General features: G+C 35.1%; 3 protein-coding genes across 3 annotated transcripts; 1 reads left to right on the top strand and 2 right to left on the bottom strand.

The window, feature by feature from the left end:
- The first annotated feature begins 364 nt into the window (after nucleotides 1-364).
- On the top strand, nucleotides 365-2,252 carry LOC142632166 (mitochondrial import inner membrane translocase subunit TIM14-3-like). Its single transcript, XM_075806578.1, has 3 exons — nucleotides 365-496; nucleotides 1,487-1,665; nucleotides 1,987-2,252. The coding sequence occupies exons 1-3, from the start codon at nucleotides 488-490 to the stop codon at nucleotides 2,141-2,143; spliced, it is 345 nt and encodes a 114-aa protein (XP_075662693.1). The 5' UTR covers nucleotides 365-487; the 3' UTR covers nucleotides 2,144-2,252.
- An 881-nt stretch (nucleotides 2,253-3,133) lies between these two features.
- LOC142631548 (cell division control protein 2 homolog A) lies at nucleotides 3,134-9,644 on the bottom strand. The gene is made up of 9 exons (XM_075805720.1): nucleotides 9,470-9,644; nucleotides 9,155-9,193; nucleotides 8,862-9,046; nucleotides 7,159-7,279; nucleotides 6,422-6,595; nucleotides 5,232-5,395; nucleotides 4,304-4,391; nucleotides 4,126-4,179; nucleotides 3,134-3,550 (listed from the first exon to the last, which is right to left on the bottom strand). Exons 2-9 carry the CDS (start codon nucleotides 9,161-9,163, stop codon nucleotides 3,461-3,463), a joined length of 885 nt encoding a protein of 294 aa, XP_075661835.1. The 5' UTR covers nucleotides 9,164-9,193; nucleotides 9,470-9,644; the 3' UTR covers nucleotides 3,134-3,460.
- A 6,533-nt stretch (nucleotides 9,645-16,177) lies between these two features.
- LOC142632612 (uncharacterized) lies at nucleotides 16,178-17,801 on the bottom strand. Its single transcript, XM_075806987.1, has 4 exons — nucleotides 17,609-17,801; nucleotides 17,201-17,238; nucleotides 16,673-17,054; nucleotides 16,178-16,566 (listed from the first exon to the last, which is right to left on the bottom strand). The coding sequence occupies exons 1-4, from the start codon at nucleotides 17,799-17,801 to the stop codon at nucleotides 16,178-16,180; spliced, it is 1,002 nt and encodes a 333-aa protein (XP_075663102.1).
- Nucleotides 17,802-18,767: the final 966 nt, after the last annotated feature.

Raw genomic sequence — 18,767 nt, 5'->3', positions numbered from 1 at the left:
AAAACTTACATAATATACATTCTCCATGTAACTTAATTTTTAAAAATATTTTTACAATTTTATTTTTATTAGATTTGATTATATTATCAAAAATTTATATTTTAAAATTTATATATAATTTTTTTACTAAGCCGTGCATGCGCATAATACTAGTAAATAAATAAATAATACTAGTAAATAAATAAAAAGAAGAAATTGAGTTATTATAGTATTAAAAGAGTTGTGGAAGAAACCAAAATTCGCCGCCTCAACTCAATTGATATGTTTTCTTGAAGCTCAAGTCGGAATCCACAAACCGCCTTTCACAAACTTGCGTTGCCGCTGCGTATAAAACATAAACATCAACAAATCTATTAGTCAAAAAGTCTCATCGCTATTTGCTCGTCCTAAGTCTTTCTCATTAATTCTATTCGGTGTTTTCGTTAACAATTGGTGGGTGGTGCTGGTTAATTTTTTTTTATCACAAAACAAAAACAAATTCGGGAATATGGCATTGGTAATCCTCTTCTTCCTTTTAACTCCTTATTATTGAATTGATGTCATATGGAGATACATACATGGGGCTAATGCGTTCTTTGTCTCACATATTTATATATATATACACACACATACTCATTATTCAATGCTGAATTTTGTTTACAGCATTATTCTCTCTATTGGGGGGGGTGGTCTTATATATTTAGCTCAGAATCTGTAACGCATAAATACAAATTGGAATTATAAGTGTTGTAAATTAACTTTATATATTGGAAGGAGTTAGGAGAAGAAGCATTATTAAGGTTGTTTCAGTTTTGGAAATTCTTGACAATCATAGATAGTGTGCATATAATAAGTTGTCTTCCATAGTCCATGTATAGTAAGTATAAGATAGCTGTCATGGCCAAAACAAAAAGATAGTGTGCATATAATAATTTGTGAAATTATGTTTTCTGTTCCCTCTTTGTCTTTGGAATGAATCTTCCTGTAGCAAAACTAAAGCCTGAAACAAGTCAACAACCCCTTCTCTTTTTTCTTCTTCTAAATTTGTGTTAGATTTCATGCTATATAATTCCAGAAAGTTGCTTTTTTTCTTTCTTTTTTTTCTTTTTAGGGAGGTGGGGGTGAAGGTTATAGTTGCTTGTTGGTTTTAATCTTCATTTCAGCTATATGACACGTCTTTGAAAGATAACAAGTAATATATCTCATTACTTTCTGTCACATTATATAGGGTATGTTCATTTTGGCTGCCTTTAAAAAAAAAAAAAATAATAATAATAATTCCGTCTCCAAGAGTCGTACATAACTTTAAGAAGTGTATATGAGTTGTACCACACTTGTTTATGGATTAAATGCTAAAATGAGATTAGGAAATATAGATTGCAATCATCATCATGTTAACAGGGATTAGCAGAAAAAAATGTGACAAAATGGAACATTTTTAAAAGTTCAAACTTTAAATGAAACATACACAAAAATTAAAGTGGGAAGTCTTTGGCTTGCTTTTCAGGAAGCTCCTCTAGCAGTAGGTGCTACTGTGGCAGCTGCAGCCTTAGGGGGAAGATACATGATTGTAGCATGGCAAGCATTCAGAACTTACCTTTCAGCTCCCCGTGTTCGAAGATTTTATTATGGTGGGTTTGAGCAGGTCATGACTAAGCGAGAAGCAGCTTTAATTCTTGGAGTAAGGTAATAATTTTCATATTTTAAGACTCATCCACCCTACCCTATATTGATGAAAGAAAAGTACCCATTATATTTTGCACATCTTTGTAGCAGATTGGGAACCATTTGATTGTTCATTTCATTGGTTACAACTGGGGTATGTGATGGGTCCATAAATGATTCATAGTTCCGTTCAAGTTTCTCAAATATAATGTATTGGTCGGGCACTAGATATACAGTTTCTTTTTACTTTACAATAATGAAGTCGTTCTTTATTGATGTCCTATAAAAATCTGTTTTTTTTTTTTTTGGTGGCTCCTGATCCTGAACTCATTTCTCTTTCAGGGAAAGCACTGTGATGGAAAAGATTAAGGAGGCTCATAGAAGAGTGATGGTGGCAAATCACCCGGATGCCGGTGGAAGCCATTATCTTGCATCCAAGATAAACGAAGCCAAGGATCTCTTGACGGGTAAGACTAGGGGAGGAAGCTCAGCATTTTAGATGATACAACAGGCTAGGCCAGGCCACGCCACGCCACGTTACTAATGTATATTTGGAGGTTTCATTCATATATGATATGGGAAAAGAAAAAAAAAAGTGTATTTGAGTTTTCTGTAATAGCTTTTCTCTATAATTTGTCATTCACTTGATTTTGTTGGAAACGTATCTATCAATAATAAAGTTTGGTTATAGGTAGCCATATTTTTATTTTGTTTACAAAAGGCACCCCCAAAGTGATGAAATTAGTTTTTATAAACATGGTCTAGTTATTAAACCTTGAAATGAGCCATATTTCGACCTTCGGTTCAACCTTGAAAGCTGAAACTATGAACCTCTCTATTTTCTGATATTTTTAGCAGTTCGATATTCAAAACCATGCCTCATTGTCTTTAGAGATTAAAAACTAATCTGCATCCGGCAGAATGTCCAAAACTAAAAACTTTTTCTATTTTTAAAATCTAAATTTATGGGCTTCTGAAAGGGATGGTAAATCGAACCCCGTGACAGACCCAGTGGTTGTTTAACAAGGTATCTGTAGTATGGAAATGGCCGGCGGAGCACAGATTTCTGTCAGTGTCAGCTACTAACAGATTGTTTCAGTTACAAATTAAATTCTAGTAATACAACTTTGAAGAACAAACTCTCCCAGTAAGTGCTGGTTAGGTCAGTAGGGTAGGTATTCTACCTCTCACCACGAAGGAATAAGCCCACGTAGCAGGCTAGAGATGATTACAAAGGTACTCATTATAGTCATTTCTTGATTTCAACCATTCTTTCATACTAGTTCTTAAGTGATGAGTGTTTTGACAAAGCCTGTCTCAGGAGGAGATTTCTTAGCCTATATAAATTTCAATCTTGTAGGCCCAAAGAGTGATCAAGTGTGCTAGGCTGCTAGCACTTAAACCAAACAACACCAATTTCGAAAACTCTGTTAGCTTCAAGTCTAATTAGGGAAAGAGGGAGGAGAAAAGAGATAGATAAGATACATCATAGCAATACAAGGTAAAACTAACTTTCCAATTCCACATGAAAAAGTAGTTTGTTTTCTCTCAATCAATAACAAACGAAATGATTGTACTTCTTAGGGAATGAAGAGGGAGAAAAATTGAAGCAGGCTCTAGCTGTTCTGATATTTTTATCCAAAACCAAATCAAAGTAATCTAAACTCCAAGGAAAATGCAAATAAAAAGAAAGAAAAAACAATCGCAACAAAAAGACCGCACACATATTTCTCACACAGGTAAAATCCATAGAATGCTACACATTAATATAGACACTTCTCTGCCACGAGGCTGGTTACAGAGAATCCGGGTAGAATCAGGGTACAAATCCGATATCTTTGAAGTATTCATGCTCAAGAGCACTCCTGGCTGTAATTCTTCTGCTGGGGTCATAGCAGAGCATTTTCTGGAACATGATACAAAATGCATAAACAGTAGGAAAACATAGTTGCCAACATGTATAACATTTTATCTATTTGTGATGATCTAGAATGGTTATGTGCTCTAGCCCATGAAAAGCTTCTAGCTTCTAGATGTCAGAAGCCAATAAAGTGAGAAAGCATGTCCTCAAGCAGATGAATTTGGGTTCATATTTGAGTTAAACAGGAAAATAAGCTTATTGCTAACATAAACATTGCAATATCAGGTGGATAAAACCATGAGCTAGAACCTGTTTTCAGGCCAACATAGAAGAGCTACGACTTCTTCATAATTTTTCTTTTCTTTTCACTTTTTGTGCATTACCAGAAATATATATTTTATATATCAAAGTGTTTTCAAGTAGTTGACCATTTTTCTTTCCTTTTTCCCCGACTTGCAAAAGCTTGAGTTAAAAAAAATAAAATAAAAAAATAAAAAACCAAAACAAAACAAAACCCCTTAGCTAACCAAGAAGCTGCCATTAAAGCAAAGGATTTGGAATATCAGTTTCTCCCCTCATGAGGGAGACAACTATAATAAATACATCAAATGCAAACTTACTGAAAGAAGATCAATTCCAGCTGAATCAAGACTTGGAACCACAGCTGCCAGATCCTGGTTGTAGGGCACGCAAATTTTCAATAAGATATACCCTCAGGACTTGATAATTGATTTTTTTTTTAATAGTCATGGTAATGGAAGTTTATGGAACAAAATAACACACATAAAGTTAAGTTACCTTATGAGGCCATTTGGGAAAGGCAGATTTATAATCAGGCAAAGAAGTCACACCAGGCCATGTATCGTCATTTGGAGTACCCAAGACCCTTCATTTAGAAAAATAAAAACAAAAGAAAGACAGACAGAGAGAGACACGTAAATATAATAATACACATGCATCTTTAGAAGAAAAGTCATGTAGCAGCTTCTTTCAAGATCTTTTTTATTTGTTTAACAACTTGACAATAAGTCCCATCATTTTTTTGAACCCACAACCTCACTCTCTATCCCACTATTTTGGGGAGGAGGAAATAAGGAAGTACCAGTTGAGCCATAGCTCACTGGTTATTTTCTCCCAAATGTTCTAATTGAATAAATCACCAATTTGAAAAATACTTCTACCATTCTTTCATTGGGCATATATATGAGTGACAATATATATATTGATTGCTAAGTTTACACACGCACCTAGTGAATTTATGAACCCATGACCTTAACCTCCACCATTTTCTTCTTAGGGAGGAGGTGTCATTTGAGGTAGAACTCATTGGTGAGAGAGAGACCTTATATTTAATGGCTCAAACCTTACTGTGCACATCCAATGATGGTCAGCCATATGATTTCTTCAATTATTCAAGGTCAACTAATTATATATGCAATGCGCATCTAGAATGTAACCCATCAGATTCGATTTGATTTTCATCAAAAACCACATGCAAAAATGTAGCAGAGTGCCATAATAAATAAACCCATAATCCAGTCCAGTAAATTTGAGGCCACATTATCCAGCCACACAGTGATCTATTCGGGTATATGAATAATCTATTTACATGCATAACAAAACATTTATTTATAGCACATTCAGGGTCACCCTTCCAATCATATGGCTGCCAACTTAATTATCCAAGAAGTTTTATAATGGAAAATGTGCCAGGGAAGCTATTCACCTGAAAATTTTAAACAGCTCATCAATCTCAGAGTCCCCAGGAAATAATGGCCGTTGGTTAACCATCTCAGCAAATATACAACCTACCGACCACACATCAACAGGGGTAGAGTAATGGCGGGATCCAAGCAATATTTCTGGAGCTCTGTACCACAGTGTCACCACCTAAATGGAGCCACAAAGAATCATCAACCAGGCATGAAAATAATTGATGGATTGAAATTTTTATTTATTACCCAAATTTCTTATCAAGTGATAGCAGTGTGTGGTACATCATTTTGTCATTGAAACCCAATAAGATACAATTATGTAAAGGGGAAAGTCCCAATAAAAATACAAATTTATCCTCATGACAATTAAACCCCACACTTTCATTATTGTAACAATTACTTGAAAATTATGAAACACTTGAGACCATAGGTGAGGTGTTGTGCACAATATTGAAAGTATGGGGGTTCAAAGTGACTCATTTAAGAGTATGGGCTTTAATTTGTCACAAGGATAAACTATCGGGTTCTTTTTTTTGGACTTTCCCCTAAATTAAATTTTCATTTTTTTAACCAGATAGATTTGTCAAAGATTCTGCTGTCCATTAAGGGCTGTTAGTGGTTTTTTGACAAATCAAGAACAAGAATTTTTCATTGATTAGTTCCAATTAACACCTTCAGTAGTTCTACTAGAGCAATGAGCCATGAACAACAAAGTCCAACAACAAAAAATGGTAGAAATGCACCCCCATAGCATGCATTATGATTTTTCCGGGGCTTGTGAAAGAAGAAAAAACTCAGATCTGGCAGCTAGCCAAATGCCCCACATGACAACAGGCATTAACCTGCACATCTTTTCTTCACTTCGTGTTTATATTTTGGATAAGTCATATACACAGAACTCATGCATGTGTACAAGATTGAGCTCATGATGCACCCTCAACAACTTTTTGCAGGGGAGGGGATGCCATTTTATCCAAAGGCCATAAGTTTTACTTTTTGATTGTTACTTACAGGTGGATTAAATTCATCATAGTGTTCAAATTTTGGCAATGAACAAAGAAAGCCCAGAGAAATTGCAATAATTAAACATCATTATACACTATTACAACAGAAAGATAAGTTACACATCACCCAATGTGTCTTGGCTACAAGAGAAACACAGATAAGAACAAAGGATAGTTGAACCCAGTGAAATTTATACCTCGTGCGTAAATGTCCTGACAGGAATACCAAACGCTCTGGCCAGTCCAAAGTCAGCAAGCTTCAGTGCATTGGTGCTGCGATCTATGAGCAAATTCTGGGGTTTCAAATCTCGATGAAGAACTCTATGGGAATGACAATAGGCAATGCCACGTAGAATTTGATAAAGGAACATCTACAGAAATGAAAATTATCACCAATTGAGTATTTCCATTGCATCATTATTGCTGAATTTAATACAGAATCAAGGTAAACCAAAAACAAGTTAAGGAAGAATGCGTTTAAACCTAGAAAAATTAAACCCAAAAAAAAAAAAAAGATATGGTGAAAATATGATCATATTAGCTTGCATTTGAAAAGTTCTTTAAATATGCTCAACAGGTAAATGAGAAAGAAAAATATGCAATAAATGACACATATTTTGGGCTGGAAAATCCATGCTCAGCATCTGTAGGAATTGGCAAAAGCTGAAAATTTGTTCACAAAATATCAAAAAAGAATAAGAAAAAAGAAAAACAATAAGCATCTTATTTTACCATCTCTAACCTCATAACAGAAGTTGTGAGGCATTAAAACCTAGAAATGGCCTGCACATGATGCGACAGTATTTTTATTTGCCAATTAGATAACTACTAAAAGAACTACAATTCTTTCACTCAAAAGATCACCTACAAAAAAAAATGAAGAAAAGGAAAATCTTATTTTATAGTCTCCAAAGGGCAGAAAGCAGTCAATTACTTTTACTTGACGTAGATCCTTTGCAAATTCTGGAGATGAATCCATGTGCTTCTTCAGATCCAAGTCAAGGTACTCAAAAACCAGATACAAGCGCTTCTCACTATGCACCACATCTTGTAACCTATCAACCACAAATTCATCAACAATTACAGGTGATCTCCAAGAGACAAAATAACCATCATAATGTCAACATAGATTTAAAGGACAAATAATTGATGCCAGACAGTTCACATCTGAGAATTTCCACATGAAAAAAATTTATGTAGCATGTAGATTTTTGTAACATTCCCTGTAGCGGACACATCAGCTGATCAGCATGCATGTGTATTAGTCACCTCTAGGAGCACCAAATTGCAGTCATTTTGTTATGAGGTTGAAATGCTAATGCCATTGTCCTTGTTATGCTTGCAGCTCTTATAAGAGCTAACATGCACAGACTAGAATGCTAATTGTCTAGCACTTATCAAGAAGAAAAAAAAAAGTTATCTATCCATAATCCTTGTAATTGTATATGCACTTGCCCATCAGTTCAAGAAGCAACCAATCACAGGAACCAGAAGTTCTTGGATATGAATAACTATAGTGTAAATCTCTCCCCTCAAATATCAGGAAAGCAGCGGCAGCAGTGCTCTAAATGAATTAGAAAGGGTGTTGATTAAGTGTCCTATTTTCTGTAAAATAACAATGGACTTCCACTGGAAAACCTTAAATAATTGAGAAGATAAGCAAACTAATACTGGCTCAATCAGCACCTCTTCCCTCCCCATAAGAAATGGTGGAGGGTAAGATCGTGGGCTTAAAACCCAATGGGTGTGAGTGCAAAACTATTAATAAAAAACGTCATGTACACAGGAAATGTACAAAAGTCCCTCTAAGGAATTTATATAAAAAGCTATATTCTATAAGAAAGGAGTCTAAAACATGGTGCATATCACTAATGTGAAAACAAGACCATTCAAATAATAATCTCAAAGACAGACTTCGGCTCAACACAATCCATTGAATGTGCAATTATTCCCCTCCCTCCAAATGACCCACAATGAACATAAGAGAGCTATATTCCAAGTAAAAGATCCACAATGTTTCCCAAACCAATTCCTCTACTCAAACAGACTTGAGCCTTACCTAATGGACCCCAAAAACAGAAAATACAAAAAGACCATCACTCATGAGGAACTTCACAATGCACAAGCAAGTGATCTAAACGCCACTACTTTTACACATACGACACAATCCTCCAAGATTATGCCTCTCTCCTAATATTAATAAGGCTATCACATGTAAAGCATTTACCCCAAGTCACTGTCCACAGAAAGAAAGTGACCCTTTTTGGCACCAAATGCATCTCCAATGGAGCCTCTTAAGACCTCGTTATATGATCAAACATCAAACTTAGCATTACTAGTCAGCCTTCACCTCAAGCAATCAAAACCTTTTCCATTTGAAGATAGAATATTAAACATAGATTCCACTGATTCCAATTCCTAATCATAAAAACGCATATAAAAATACAATAATCCAAGCAAAATGTACAGAAGCATTCTTATCAGCTATAATTGCATATAACTTCTGGGATCAGGTGATTCAATGCTTGATTACCAGTAGTCCAAATGAGAAACAGAGAAATAAAAATGGCACGCGACGCTTAAAATCCTAGATTAATGAGATGAATCAACGACACGAATCAAAAAGGAAATGAATACCTGACAATGTTGCCATGCTGCATTTCTTTCAAGAGGGAGATTTCGCGTATTGCGGTGCTTGGCACTCCCTCGTCTTCCTGCTCCAGCCTAATCTTCTTTAAAGCGATAGTCTCATTGGTCACACGGTCACGAGCCTTATAAACCACGCCGTATGTTCCTTCCCCAATCTTCTCAACTTTCTCATACTGACTCACATTCACATTCACATTCACAAACCAAAATTACTTACAATCTAAAGAATTACAAATAATGAAAAAAAAAACACAGAACATTTTATCTGTTGACGGACTAACCTGCTCCATTCAATCCAATCCAATCCAGTCCAGCTAAAACTGCTCCAAAGCCAAAGGAGAGATAATAACATTTTTTCAGTAAATTTCTTGAAATTGAGATTTATCATAGTAATATTCTTGAAATTGAGCGTATTCACAATAAATCAATAACAAAAATAAATAAATCAAATTAAAATGAAAATCATCGACGCCAGTAACTAACATTCACAAAAAAAGAAAATAAAAAATAAAAAAGTGGACGCATCGGCCATACCCATTCACAGTGAAAGAAAGAAATAGAAGAAGAAGAAGAAGAAGAAGAAGAAGAAGAATTACCTTTCTCCGGTAAGCAGTGGAGAAAGTTCAGTTGAAGAGAAGAGACGAGGGAAAGGAGATCAGATGGGAAAGGAAATCTCTACTCTCAACTCTCAACTCTCAACTCTATACTCTCTACTCTACTCTGACTCTCTACTCTACTCTAGGGCGCCTTTTTTTACTTCTTTTTTTTTTTTTTCTTTTTCTTTTTCTTTTTTAAGTTTCGGTCTTTACTAAAAAAATTTGTAACTCAATTCGATAAATTTTGCTTAAGAAATCAACAAAATGGCCGAAATTCGTTTTTTTCCCCCCCTTTTTTTTCAAGTAAAAATCCGATTATCAATGTTTACACATTCATATTCATCAATAAAAAAATCTACAAATTGATGGATAAAAATATTTTGAAATTCTATCGTGTCTTATATTGAAATTTGGTCTTTTGGCCAATAATGTAATATTATAGATATAAAAAAAATTAAAAAAAAAACATTTGTCAATTAATATTGTTTTTAAAAATAATTTGCGAGCAATTTGTTCAATAATCAATTGTTTGTAATTGCAACCTCCCATGTAGGGCGGGATTGACTCATTAAACCTATTGACCAAGGGGCCTTTAGGTCTCCAACAATACTAACACGAGCGAAAGATTCTCCAAGCCATCTTAGGGGGTGTTTGATACACTTATTCAAACACACATTTTCAGTTTTTAAACAACATTACACGAATTTTTATACACTTTTTCACTCACACATATTTCTACACATGTTTTCAAACAACAAAATACATGTTTTCAAACACATGTACCAAACACCTCCTTAGTGATGGCTGCCTTGGAAACACAAATAAATCCAACCATTTTAATTGACAAGATGTGAGAAAAAAAATATATAATAAATTTAATATGGCAAGATGTGAGGAAAACAAGAGAGACCAAAGTACTATATTTTTTGCTACAATTTTGAAAGCTATATGTTATATTTAATATTTTAGGTAAATTGTAATGTACACCCTAAAATTTGGGGTTGCTTTGATTTTGCTGCCTAAAATTTGAAAAACTAGATTTTACACTTTGAAATTTACCTCTTTTAGCACAAACAACCCCTTCCATTGGTGAACTTGCCTAGGTGGCTGTCAAGTAACACAATGACATCTGACATGTCATTTTTTTTTTGTCACGTAAGCAAGTCCACTAACGAAGGGGCTACTCTTGCTAACAAATGTAAATTTTAAGGTGTAAAACTCAAGCAACCCCAAATTTTAGAGGTGTACTTTGCAATTTACCCTTATTTTGATTTATGAACTTGCCTCTATGTGTGGACTCTAATTTACCGACAAACCCTACATGTAACAAAGATATTTTTCCTTCCTCTATTCAATGACTCACTTTATGAGAAAAAAAAAATCAAGTTACATTTAATCTAATTTTTTAAGGAATGTTTCGACAAATCAACCTTTGAATTACATTGCTTTGGCATACTCTTCATACTTATAAATATCAAGATTATCAGAGATTCATAACTATTTCATCATAAAAATTTTAAATTTAAAGTATTTTTAATTTGAACATTATATGCAAAACATGAGTTATAGATTAGATAATTATAATATTCAATTAACATGAAATTTATGGGGTGAGATTTATGGCAACCAACACAACTCCACCCTACTCGCGTGGGACATGGTCAAAATCTATGTATATTTCAAGGTTTGGACCAAGGATGTAGTCTCTTACAAGGTTATGACAAATGACTTAGTAACGCCATATGACTTGGGGGCAGTATAGTGCAATATGGTCCTTAATAAGAATGTCTTAAATCTAAGTTAAAGACATAGTCATACTAATAATTGTGTGGATTTGATTGGATCAAATTGTATAGAATAAGTGTGTTATGTGAGCTTGTGCATAGTTCCACATAAGGCATTTACTAGGTGGATCTTGACTATATAAGCGATTACAAGGAACCCTAACTGTAATATGACTAATCCTATTAGGGTATAATATAAATGTGACTAGTGTTTCCTTTAGTCATGGTAAATGGTTATAGGCCAATGTCCCACTCTTGGTGAGACAAACATTATGAGTCATGTCACATCATGAGCCATACATGCAAGGACACGTGTGCTAAAGCATCAAGGAATCCTACATAAGCTAAGTACAAAGATGTTGATAAATGGATTGTTTGAATTTGTGACCTAAATTCCAATTTGTATGACATCATTTAATTGATAGAAGTGGTTTATTTTATATGAGAATAAATTATATGTAATCCATGAGATACATTGTATGTGAGTTATGTATGTGAATGAGATTTGCATACAGAAGATCTAATCACAATTCCTTGTAAACTCATAATTTTAGTTTATAGTCGCTGATGAAATTGGGCATTTTATATGATAAGAGTATTACATATCAATTATGAGGATCTATCTTGGTCATGGAAGTGGTGTTAGAGGGGTCAAGGTTGTCCGACGAATCTATCTTGTAAAGAAGAGGTAGAAATCTGAAAAAGAGAGGGAAAACTCATATAGAGAGATTATAGTTATTGAGGAATTCTTTTAACTGCACATAACTCATTTCCACGAATATGGATCATTGGAAATAACCCATAAAAAATGAGTGTTATTGTTGAGGAGCATATAAACATTAGACATGAAGGTAATTTGGTTTGAGGATAGTTCACGAAAACTATGGGACATAATAAAAAGAATAAACCTAAGAAGAAATGGAGTAGAAGGGTGCTTTGCTCATGCATGTTCATTTTAGCTATTAGCTAGTTGTTGGTTCTAAAGTTAAAAAAAAAATTAGGGAAAATTGCACTTTACCCACTTGTGATTTGACCCGTTTTAACAAAGCCCACCCGTGGCTTAAAACTTATCACTTAACCCACTTAAAGTGACCTCCATTAGACACCCGTTATCCATCTCTGCCATTTCCATTAGAAAAATCATCTTTACTATATAAGCCAAAATTAAAATCCAAATAGAACCCCCAAAAAGAAGAACGGGCTCTCTCCCTCTCTCTACCTCAGAATCCCTAAAAATCCCCAAACCTATTATCCCTTCCTCTCTTTACTTTGATTGCCAAAGTGAAATTTGAACATGTCTTCTTCAAGTTATTACTCAAGTTCTAGTCACCATTCATGTTCAACTAACCGTTGTCAACTACAAACTACTTTGACCTTGAACAATTTTGGGAGAATGTTTTATTGGTGCTGCTATTATGATGTGGTGAGTAACAATTGGTTTTCGGATTTTTTATCTTCTGGTTTTGTTGGTTTTCTTTTTTGTTGGCTTTATGAATTACCCTAATTTGATTTTGTTTTGTAGGATGATAAATCTACTTGTAAATACTTTAGGTGGTTGGATAGCAAAACATGTAAGCGTGGATCTGAAGTTGCACCAATTTTCCTTGCAAGAATCAGTATGTACAAGAATCAGGCAAGTTGCACAAGAAAAGGAAAATGAGGCTAGTGATAGGGTAAAAGTAGCTACTAAGAGGGAAATGTTGACTTGTGCAATGGAAGAAAAATTAAGGGGAAGGGAAAAAGTAGTCAAGCGAAGTGAAGAAAAAGGTAGGGTGAGAGAGAGGATAGCTAAAGAGAAGTTCACAACTACAAATTTGCACTTGCTTTGTCATGGGTTTTTTTTGCTTTTTTTTTTGTGTTTTCTGGTAGGATGGAAGAATTTGGGACAAGGCCATTGAGTCTGCCTTGAAGGCAAGTTGTTGTAATTTTGGGTATTTCCACTTTTGGTAATGTGTTGTATTGATATCACTTTTGGCAATGTGTTGTGTTGATATTACTATTAAGAAGTGTATTCCATGTATTTGGCACTATGTAATGTTGTTGTTTATTTGAATAGAGTATGTAATGTGTTCTTGTTTATGTAATGTGTAATGTGTTTTGTTTATGCACCCTACAAGATTCTGTTTACATCAAATTCTGAAGCATAAAGAAGCATGTTTTAAAGCAAAAGTACTATTTCATACATTTAAAATAACATATACAAAACATTGTTTAAAAAAGTGAACTAGACCTAATATTAATGGCTAAACAATGCCAAAGTACAAAAATAATAGGTGTTTTTGTCCCCACTAAGACAATCACGAAACAACTTTACAGTAGCAAGTGGTGACATGCCACTATCAGACATGCACAATAACAAAAATGTAATACAACTAAAAACATATTCCCCAATCTTCATTTCCCAAAGACCTTGCCTTTGCCCCTGCCCTTATCCTCCTCCTTGCCTTGCATACTGTCTCCTATTGAGAACATTACATCAGATGTTTGAGTTCTTAATCCACCTCTTCCAAATAAGAACAGATAACTTCTCCCAAGTACCCTTAGTGGTACCAACCCCTTTGGAGGCTGCAAAATATAATGCAACTCCATGTCAAGATGACCCTAATTTAGTGTTTTATATAAGTATAAAGGGTGGTGTTTGTGTATATATCTGAGATAGAGGTTTTCTTGTGTCCCATGATTCCTTAGGAGTATGAGAGATGGACTGGCTGTATGAGAACCATTGAGTTCTGGTTGCTTTACTTGATGGTGGTGGTCTGCTTGAATCTGCTGCAAATGGTGGTGGTCTGTTTGAAGCTAAAGCAGATGTTTGAGTTGGCTGTGTGTAGGGATTGCCTATTGGCTGCCTAAGTGGCCAGTTAACTGGCTCACTTGTTGTTGACCTGATGGAATAGCTGGCTACTTCTCTGCCTAGTTGAGTGGCTGCCTTACTTGATGGGTGGTTGGCTTTCTTGTTGAATGGCTAGCTACCCCACTTGTTGCTTGGATGGGTGGCTACTTATTTTGTTGCTTGATTGACTGAATACATTGACTGTTTGTCTGCTTGGCTGCCTTGTTTACTGGTCTAGGTAGGTGACTTGTTTGCTGGTTGGTTGTCTGATTGGTTGCCTTATTTACTGGTCTAGGTGGGTGACTTGCTTGCTAGTTGGTTGCTTGGTTGGCTGTCTTGTTTACTGGTCCAGGTGGGTGCCTTGCTTACTGGTTGGTTGCCTGATTGGCTGCCTTGTTTGCAGATCTAGATGGCTACCTTGCAAACTTCCTTGGTGGTGTTGGATAAATACATACGTAGTGGAAAAATAACGAATCTACTACTTTTATAAATGTTAACATGTACTATATATGTTCCAAAATTTAAGAATAAGATAGTGTACCTTGGTGCGGTAAATTTCAAAAAATGAAGATCAGAATCACGTAGGAACACTTAATCTTCACTCCAATTCTACTAACGCCCAAGAAGTGTGGTCTCTCAATCAGTTTTTCCAATGGAGAATGTCAAAGTGTCTAACACTTCTTACACACATTTTCACAATAGTGTTATTATTTTCACACATACAAAAAATTATGTATGTTTCTCCATTTTTATCTGACTGATTATCTAATTGGGCTGGCCTTTTGGGCCTTTCCAATTAGGCTTAAGTATGTGGCTTGGAGTGGGACCAAAAGGAACCAATAAGACACTAACTCCAATGGGCCTTGGGCTTTTCTGTCAACTCTTAACAAATTCAAAGTTACCATTAATTATATTTAATACCACTATATAAATATAGTTGCACTCTAGGCCTTATTTATAAATTATATTCCAAGACTTTATTGTACATGCAACCCCTTCATAAAATATTCGTAGTAATACAAAGTCATAAATATACACTGCCACTTTAAAGATTACTACATCTTAATTCCTTGAGTACCCGATTTAATCATTTAAAATTATTTATTATATATTTATGAAATCCAATTTCATAAATATATACTTTAGTAACTTCTTACCAAAGTGGTTAAGCCTAACTCTCTGAATAACTGAACCTATTAAACTTATCTTAAGAGAATATTTTATATCTTCATTAAGAAACTGAATTCCATCTTGAGAATATATGTTCCATCAACACTAAATGTGATTGCCCAACATACTGAGGTTTTGATCGTTTCTTTAGACCTTACTCCTGATATATCAAAGCAACCTAAACTTCATGATCAGGTCCATTATCCTCTCAAGATTAAGAGTTCATGTAAATAGAAATCGTGAGTTTATTATTTATTTGACAATCGTTAGAAGAATAATAAATCTCACAGCGGTCCAGTTCAATATGTTTTAACTCTTAAAACATATCAACATACCAACTAGAAATCTCCATTTCCATGATCAAGACAAATCATCTTAGTTGATATGTTATAGTCTTCGCAGATGAAATGCCCAATTTCATCACCGACTACGAACTAAAATTCTGAGTTTATAAAGAACTTGTAATTTATATCTTCTGTGACTAAATCGCATACTATGCATCTCATGGACTATATAATATTGCCCCAATATTCATGTTACCAATATTTTTAAATAATAATAAAACAACTTTATTAACTACAACATTAAGTCATATATAATGTCATACATAACATCATACAATAGGATTTAAGGGCACACATCCTAATAGGTGGCTGACTTACTGGCTGGCTGACTAGCTGGTTGAGGTACTAAAGTTGCACCCTAACCTAGAAAGTTGCACCCTGGCTGGATGCTTGCTCATTGTCCCTCTTGTCCCTACAAAAAGAATTGACTTGTATAAAAAATAGATTTATAATAAAATGGTCATAGTGAACACCTTCTTGCTATTCTTACAAATTTTCTTTGCCTCCCAAGTTTTTGTCTCCTTTCTCATGTTGTCTCACTAGTTATTCCAGCTTTACACCCTTTTGAATTATGCCCCTCTTAATGGCAAAACCCACATTTTATAGGTCTATTTGACCTAGAAACATTGTATGGATTATTTGGCTCATCTGCATCTTTCTTCCTTTTCATGGGTGGCCTGCCTGGAGGCTTGTACACAATTGGAGCAACAGGAGCAAGTTGGTTGGTTTTAATCCATTCATCTTGGCCAGGCAGTGGGGTAATCATCTCCTTGTATGCAGCCACAAAGGCATTCTTATTATTGCATGAATGCACATAATTCTTAAGCCTCTCCAGATTCTTATAGATTGCTGCAACACCATGTTTACATGGGATTCCTATCAAATCCCAAACTCTACAACTATGACACTTTCTTGTAAGGTTAACCACATGCCTCTCATACTCATTATCAACCTCATATATAAAGTAACCTGATGGAACAACAAAAAATAACTTACAATTAAGGTTCAACTGCTCAAGCTTCTGCACTATGTTTGGACATGTCACTAGTGAACTTTTCAATCTCAATCCTCTTACTGTACATTCGAGTCATCAACCTAACCCTAATCCATTCTAGCATGGCGATGATAGGCTTATCCCTAACTTCTAGTACCATAGAATTGAATGACTCACTAAAGTTGTTCACATAACAATCTGAGATGGCCCTTGGAGTGAAATGTGACTTGGTCAATTGGGTTGGTTGGATGTTTGCTAGGTCCTCCCATGCTTCTTTGTCTAGGTCCTTCAAATTTTGCATTCTCTTCTCAAACTCCCTAACTGTTGTTGCTATAGCACACCTCCATAATACAACCTTCAATTCTAAACCCTTGAAGTTTAACTTCAAGTTGTTGTAAATAGGCTTCACACAAAATATATGTTCAACTGTTGGAAACAACAACTCCATGGCAGGTATCAATCCCTGATTATCATAAATAAAATCAATAAACATCCAAAGAACAAAAATGAACAATATCTGCCTATCTGACATAAACAAAAATTTCAAAAAACAAAAATGTAATGACTAAGAACAAACAGAAATCTAAAAAAGCAAGTGAATTGTATTACCTTCTGCCTATCAGAAATGAACTCCAAATTCAGCTCATCTGACCTCCAATATCATCTGCAAATGTTTATAAAAACCACACCCAAGATTCCTTGTTTTCTTGCTCAACTACACCTAATGTAATAGGGAAAATATTGTCATTCCCATCCTTTGCAGCTGCTGATAATATATATCCACCAAACTAGCCCTTTAAATGGCAACCATCTAATCCTACAAGTGGCCTGCACCCCTCCAAAAAGCTAACTTTCTATGTATTGTATCTCACATATAGCCTCTTGAACTTGAGTTGTGTGTTAGGTTCAGTAATCTCAGTTTGCAGAATCACCTTACTCCCCACATCAGTTACTCTAATCAACTCAGCATAATCCCTAAGCTTCCCATACTGCAACCTCTCATCACCTAGTATGAACTAGCTTTCCTCTTAGCTCTGTACACTTGATTTATGCTCAAGTCCATAGACATATCCAGCATAACTCGATGCTTCACACCAGAAATTTCCCAATCAGGGTTTTTGTTGAAACCATCCAAGTACTTCCTAGTCACATATGTAGAAGTGACTTGACTATGCTTGAATGTCCTCTTACATATACAAGTTGGGACCATGGTCTTTATCTGGAAGGTTAACTCCCCTAAAATCTGTGATGCATATACCTTCCAATTACATTCATACTTGCAGTGGATAGAAACTTTTGTCTTTTAATTAAGCTTAAACTTAATGTCCACAGGCTTTTTCACTGCATATTCCCTCAAGGCAACCCTAAAGACCTTCCCATTTGGAAACTTCATACCCTTGCATAATTGAGGGTTACTCATGCCAGTCTTCTCATTGAACTTTAGACATCTCGCCCTTTTATCCTTATCCTTATCCTCAGAATTGTTAATGCTCCTAATGTCATCATCATTAAGAGCTTTTTCAGCCCAGTCATCATCATCAAGAGCTTGATCACTGGCAGCAGTTTCTAGTTTCTTCCCCTTATCTATAACTTATTCCTTTAAATGCTCTCCCTCATTTACCTTTTCAGTCTTTCTTTGATACTTTTTCATATTAGGCACCTTATTGTTCTGAGCACATGGTGTACCAAATATGTTATCAGGATAATTTGGTCCTTCATACCTTTCATCTAGCCAATCAGGTTCATCCACATGAACATCTTCACTACTAACAATTTGTCCATGGGTAGCATTGTCATCCACATTCTGCCCAACACTACTATCCACATGCATTTCTCCACAACCAAAAGGTTATCCACCCTTAGCATTGTCATCCATAGCCCCACCAACACTACCATCCCTTAAACCCTCAACAGGTTCTTCATTAACATCATTTTGCTCAACCACAGATGTTGTAAGAGAAACAATATTGTCACTGCCCCCAATGTGTTTACCCATTACTAGAGCCAAATCTTCACAATCAGTACCATCATCTTCATCATTCATTTCCCATGCCTTTTCTATTGCAATTGGTTGATCTGGTTCAACTATAAGTTCTTCAATAGCAATTGGTTCAACTTCAGGTTCTACATAAAATGTGATTTCATTTGTTGGCCATTCAGCATGTAGTTCACACAT

This window comes from Castanea sativa, chromosome 4, assembly GCF_040712315.1.
Source record: "Castanea sativa cultivar Marrone di Chiusa Pesio chromosome 4, ASM4071231v1".
Taxonomy (NCBI): Eukaryota; Viridiplantae; Streptophyta; class Magnoliopsida; order Fagales; family Fagaceae; genus Castanea; species Castanea sativa.
This window is presented reverse-complemented; position numbering and strand designations above follow the sequence as displayed.

Coding starts and splice junctions, on each gene's coding strand:
- LOC142632166 (XM_075806578.1), top strand. Junction 1,666..1,986: donor GCTTTAATTCTTGGAGTAAG/GTAATAATTTTC, acceptor TTTCTCTTTCAG/GGAAAGCACTGTGATGGAAA.
- LOC142631548 (XM_075805720.1), bottom strand. Junction 5,396..6,421: donor TCAGGACATTTACGCACGAG/GTATAAATTTCA, acceptor GGCTCCATTTAG/GTGGTGACACTGTGGTACAG. Junction 4,392..5,231: donor GAGCTGTTTAAAATTTTCAG/GTGAATAGCTTC, acceptor TTCTAAATGAAG/GGTCTTGGGTACTCCAAATG.
- LOC142632612 (XM_075806987.1), bottom strand. CDS start 17,801: ATGGTCCCAACTTGTATATGTAAGAGGACATTCAAGCATAGTCAAGTC. Junction 17,055..17,200: donor TCATTTCTGATAGGCAGAAG/GTAATACAATTC, acceptor TATGATAATCAG/GGATTGATACCTGCCATGGA. Junction 16,567..16,672: donor GTTGATGACTCGAATGTACA/GTAAGAGGATTG, acceptor TTGTTCCATCAG/GTTACTTTATATATGAGGTT.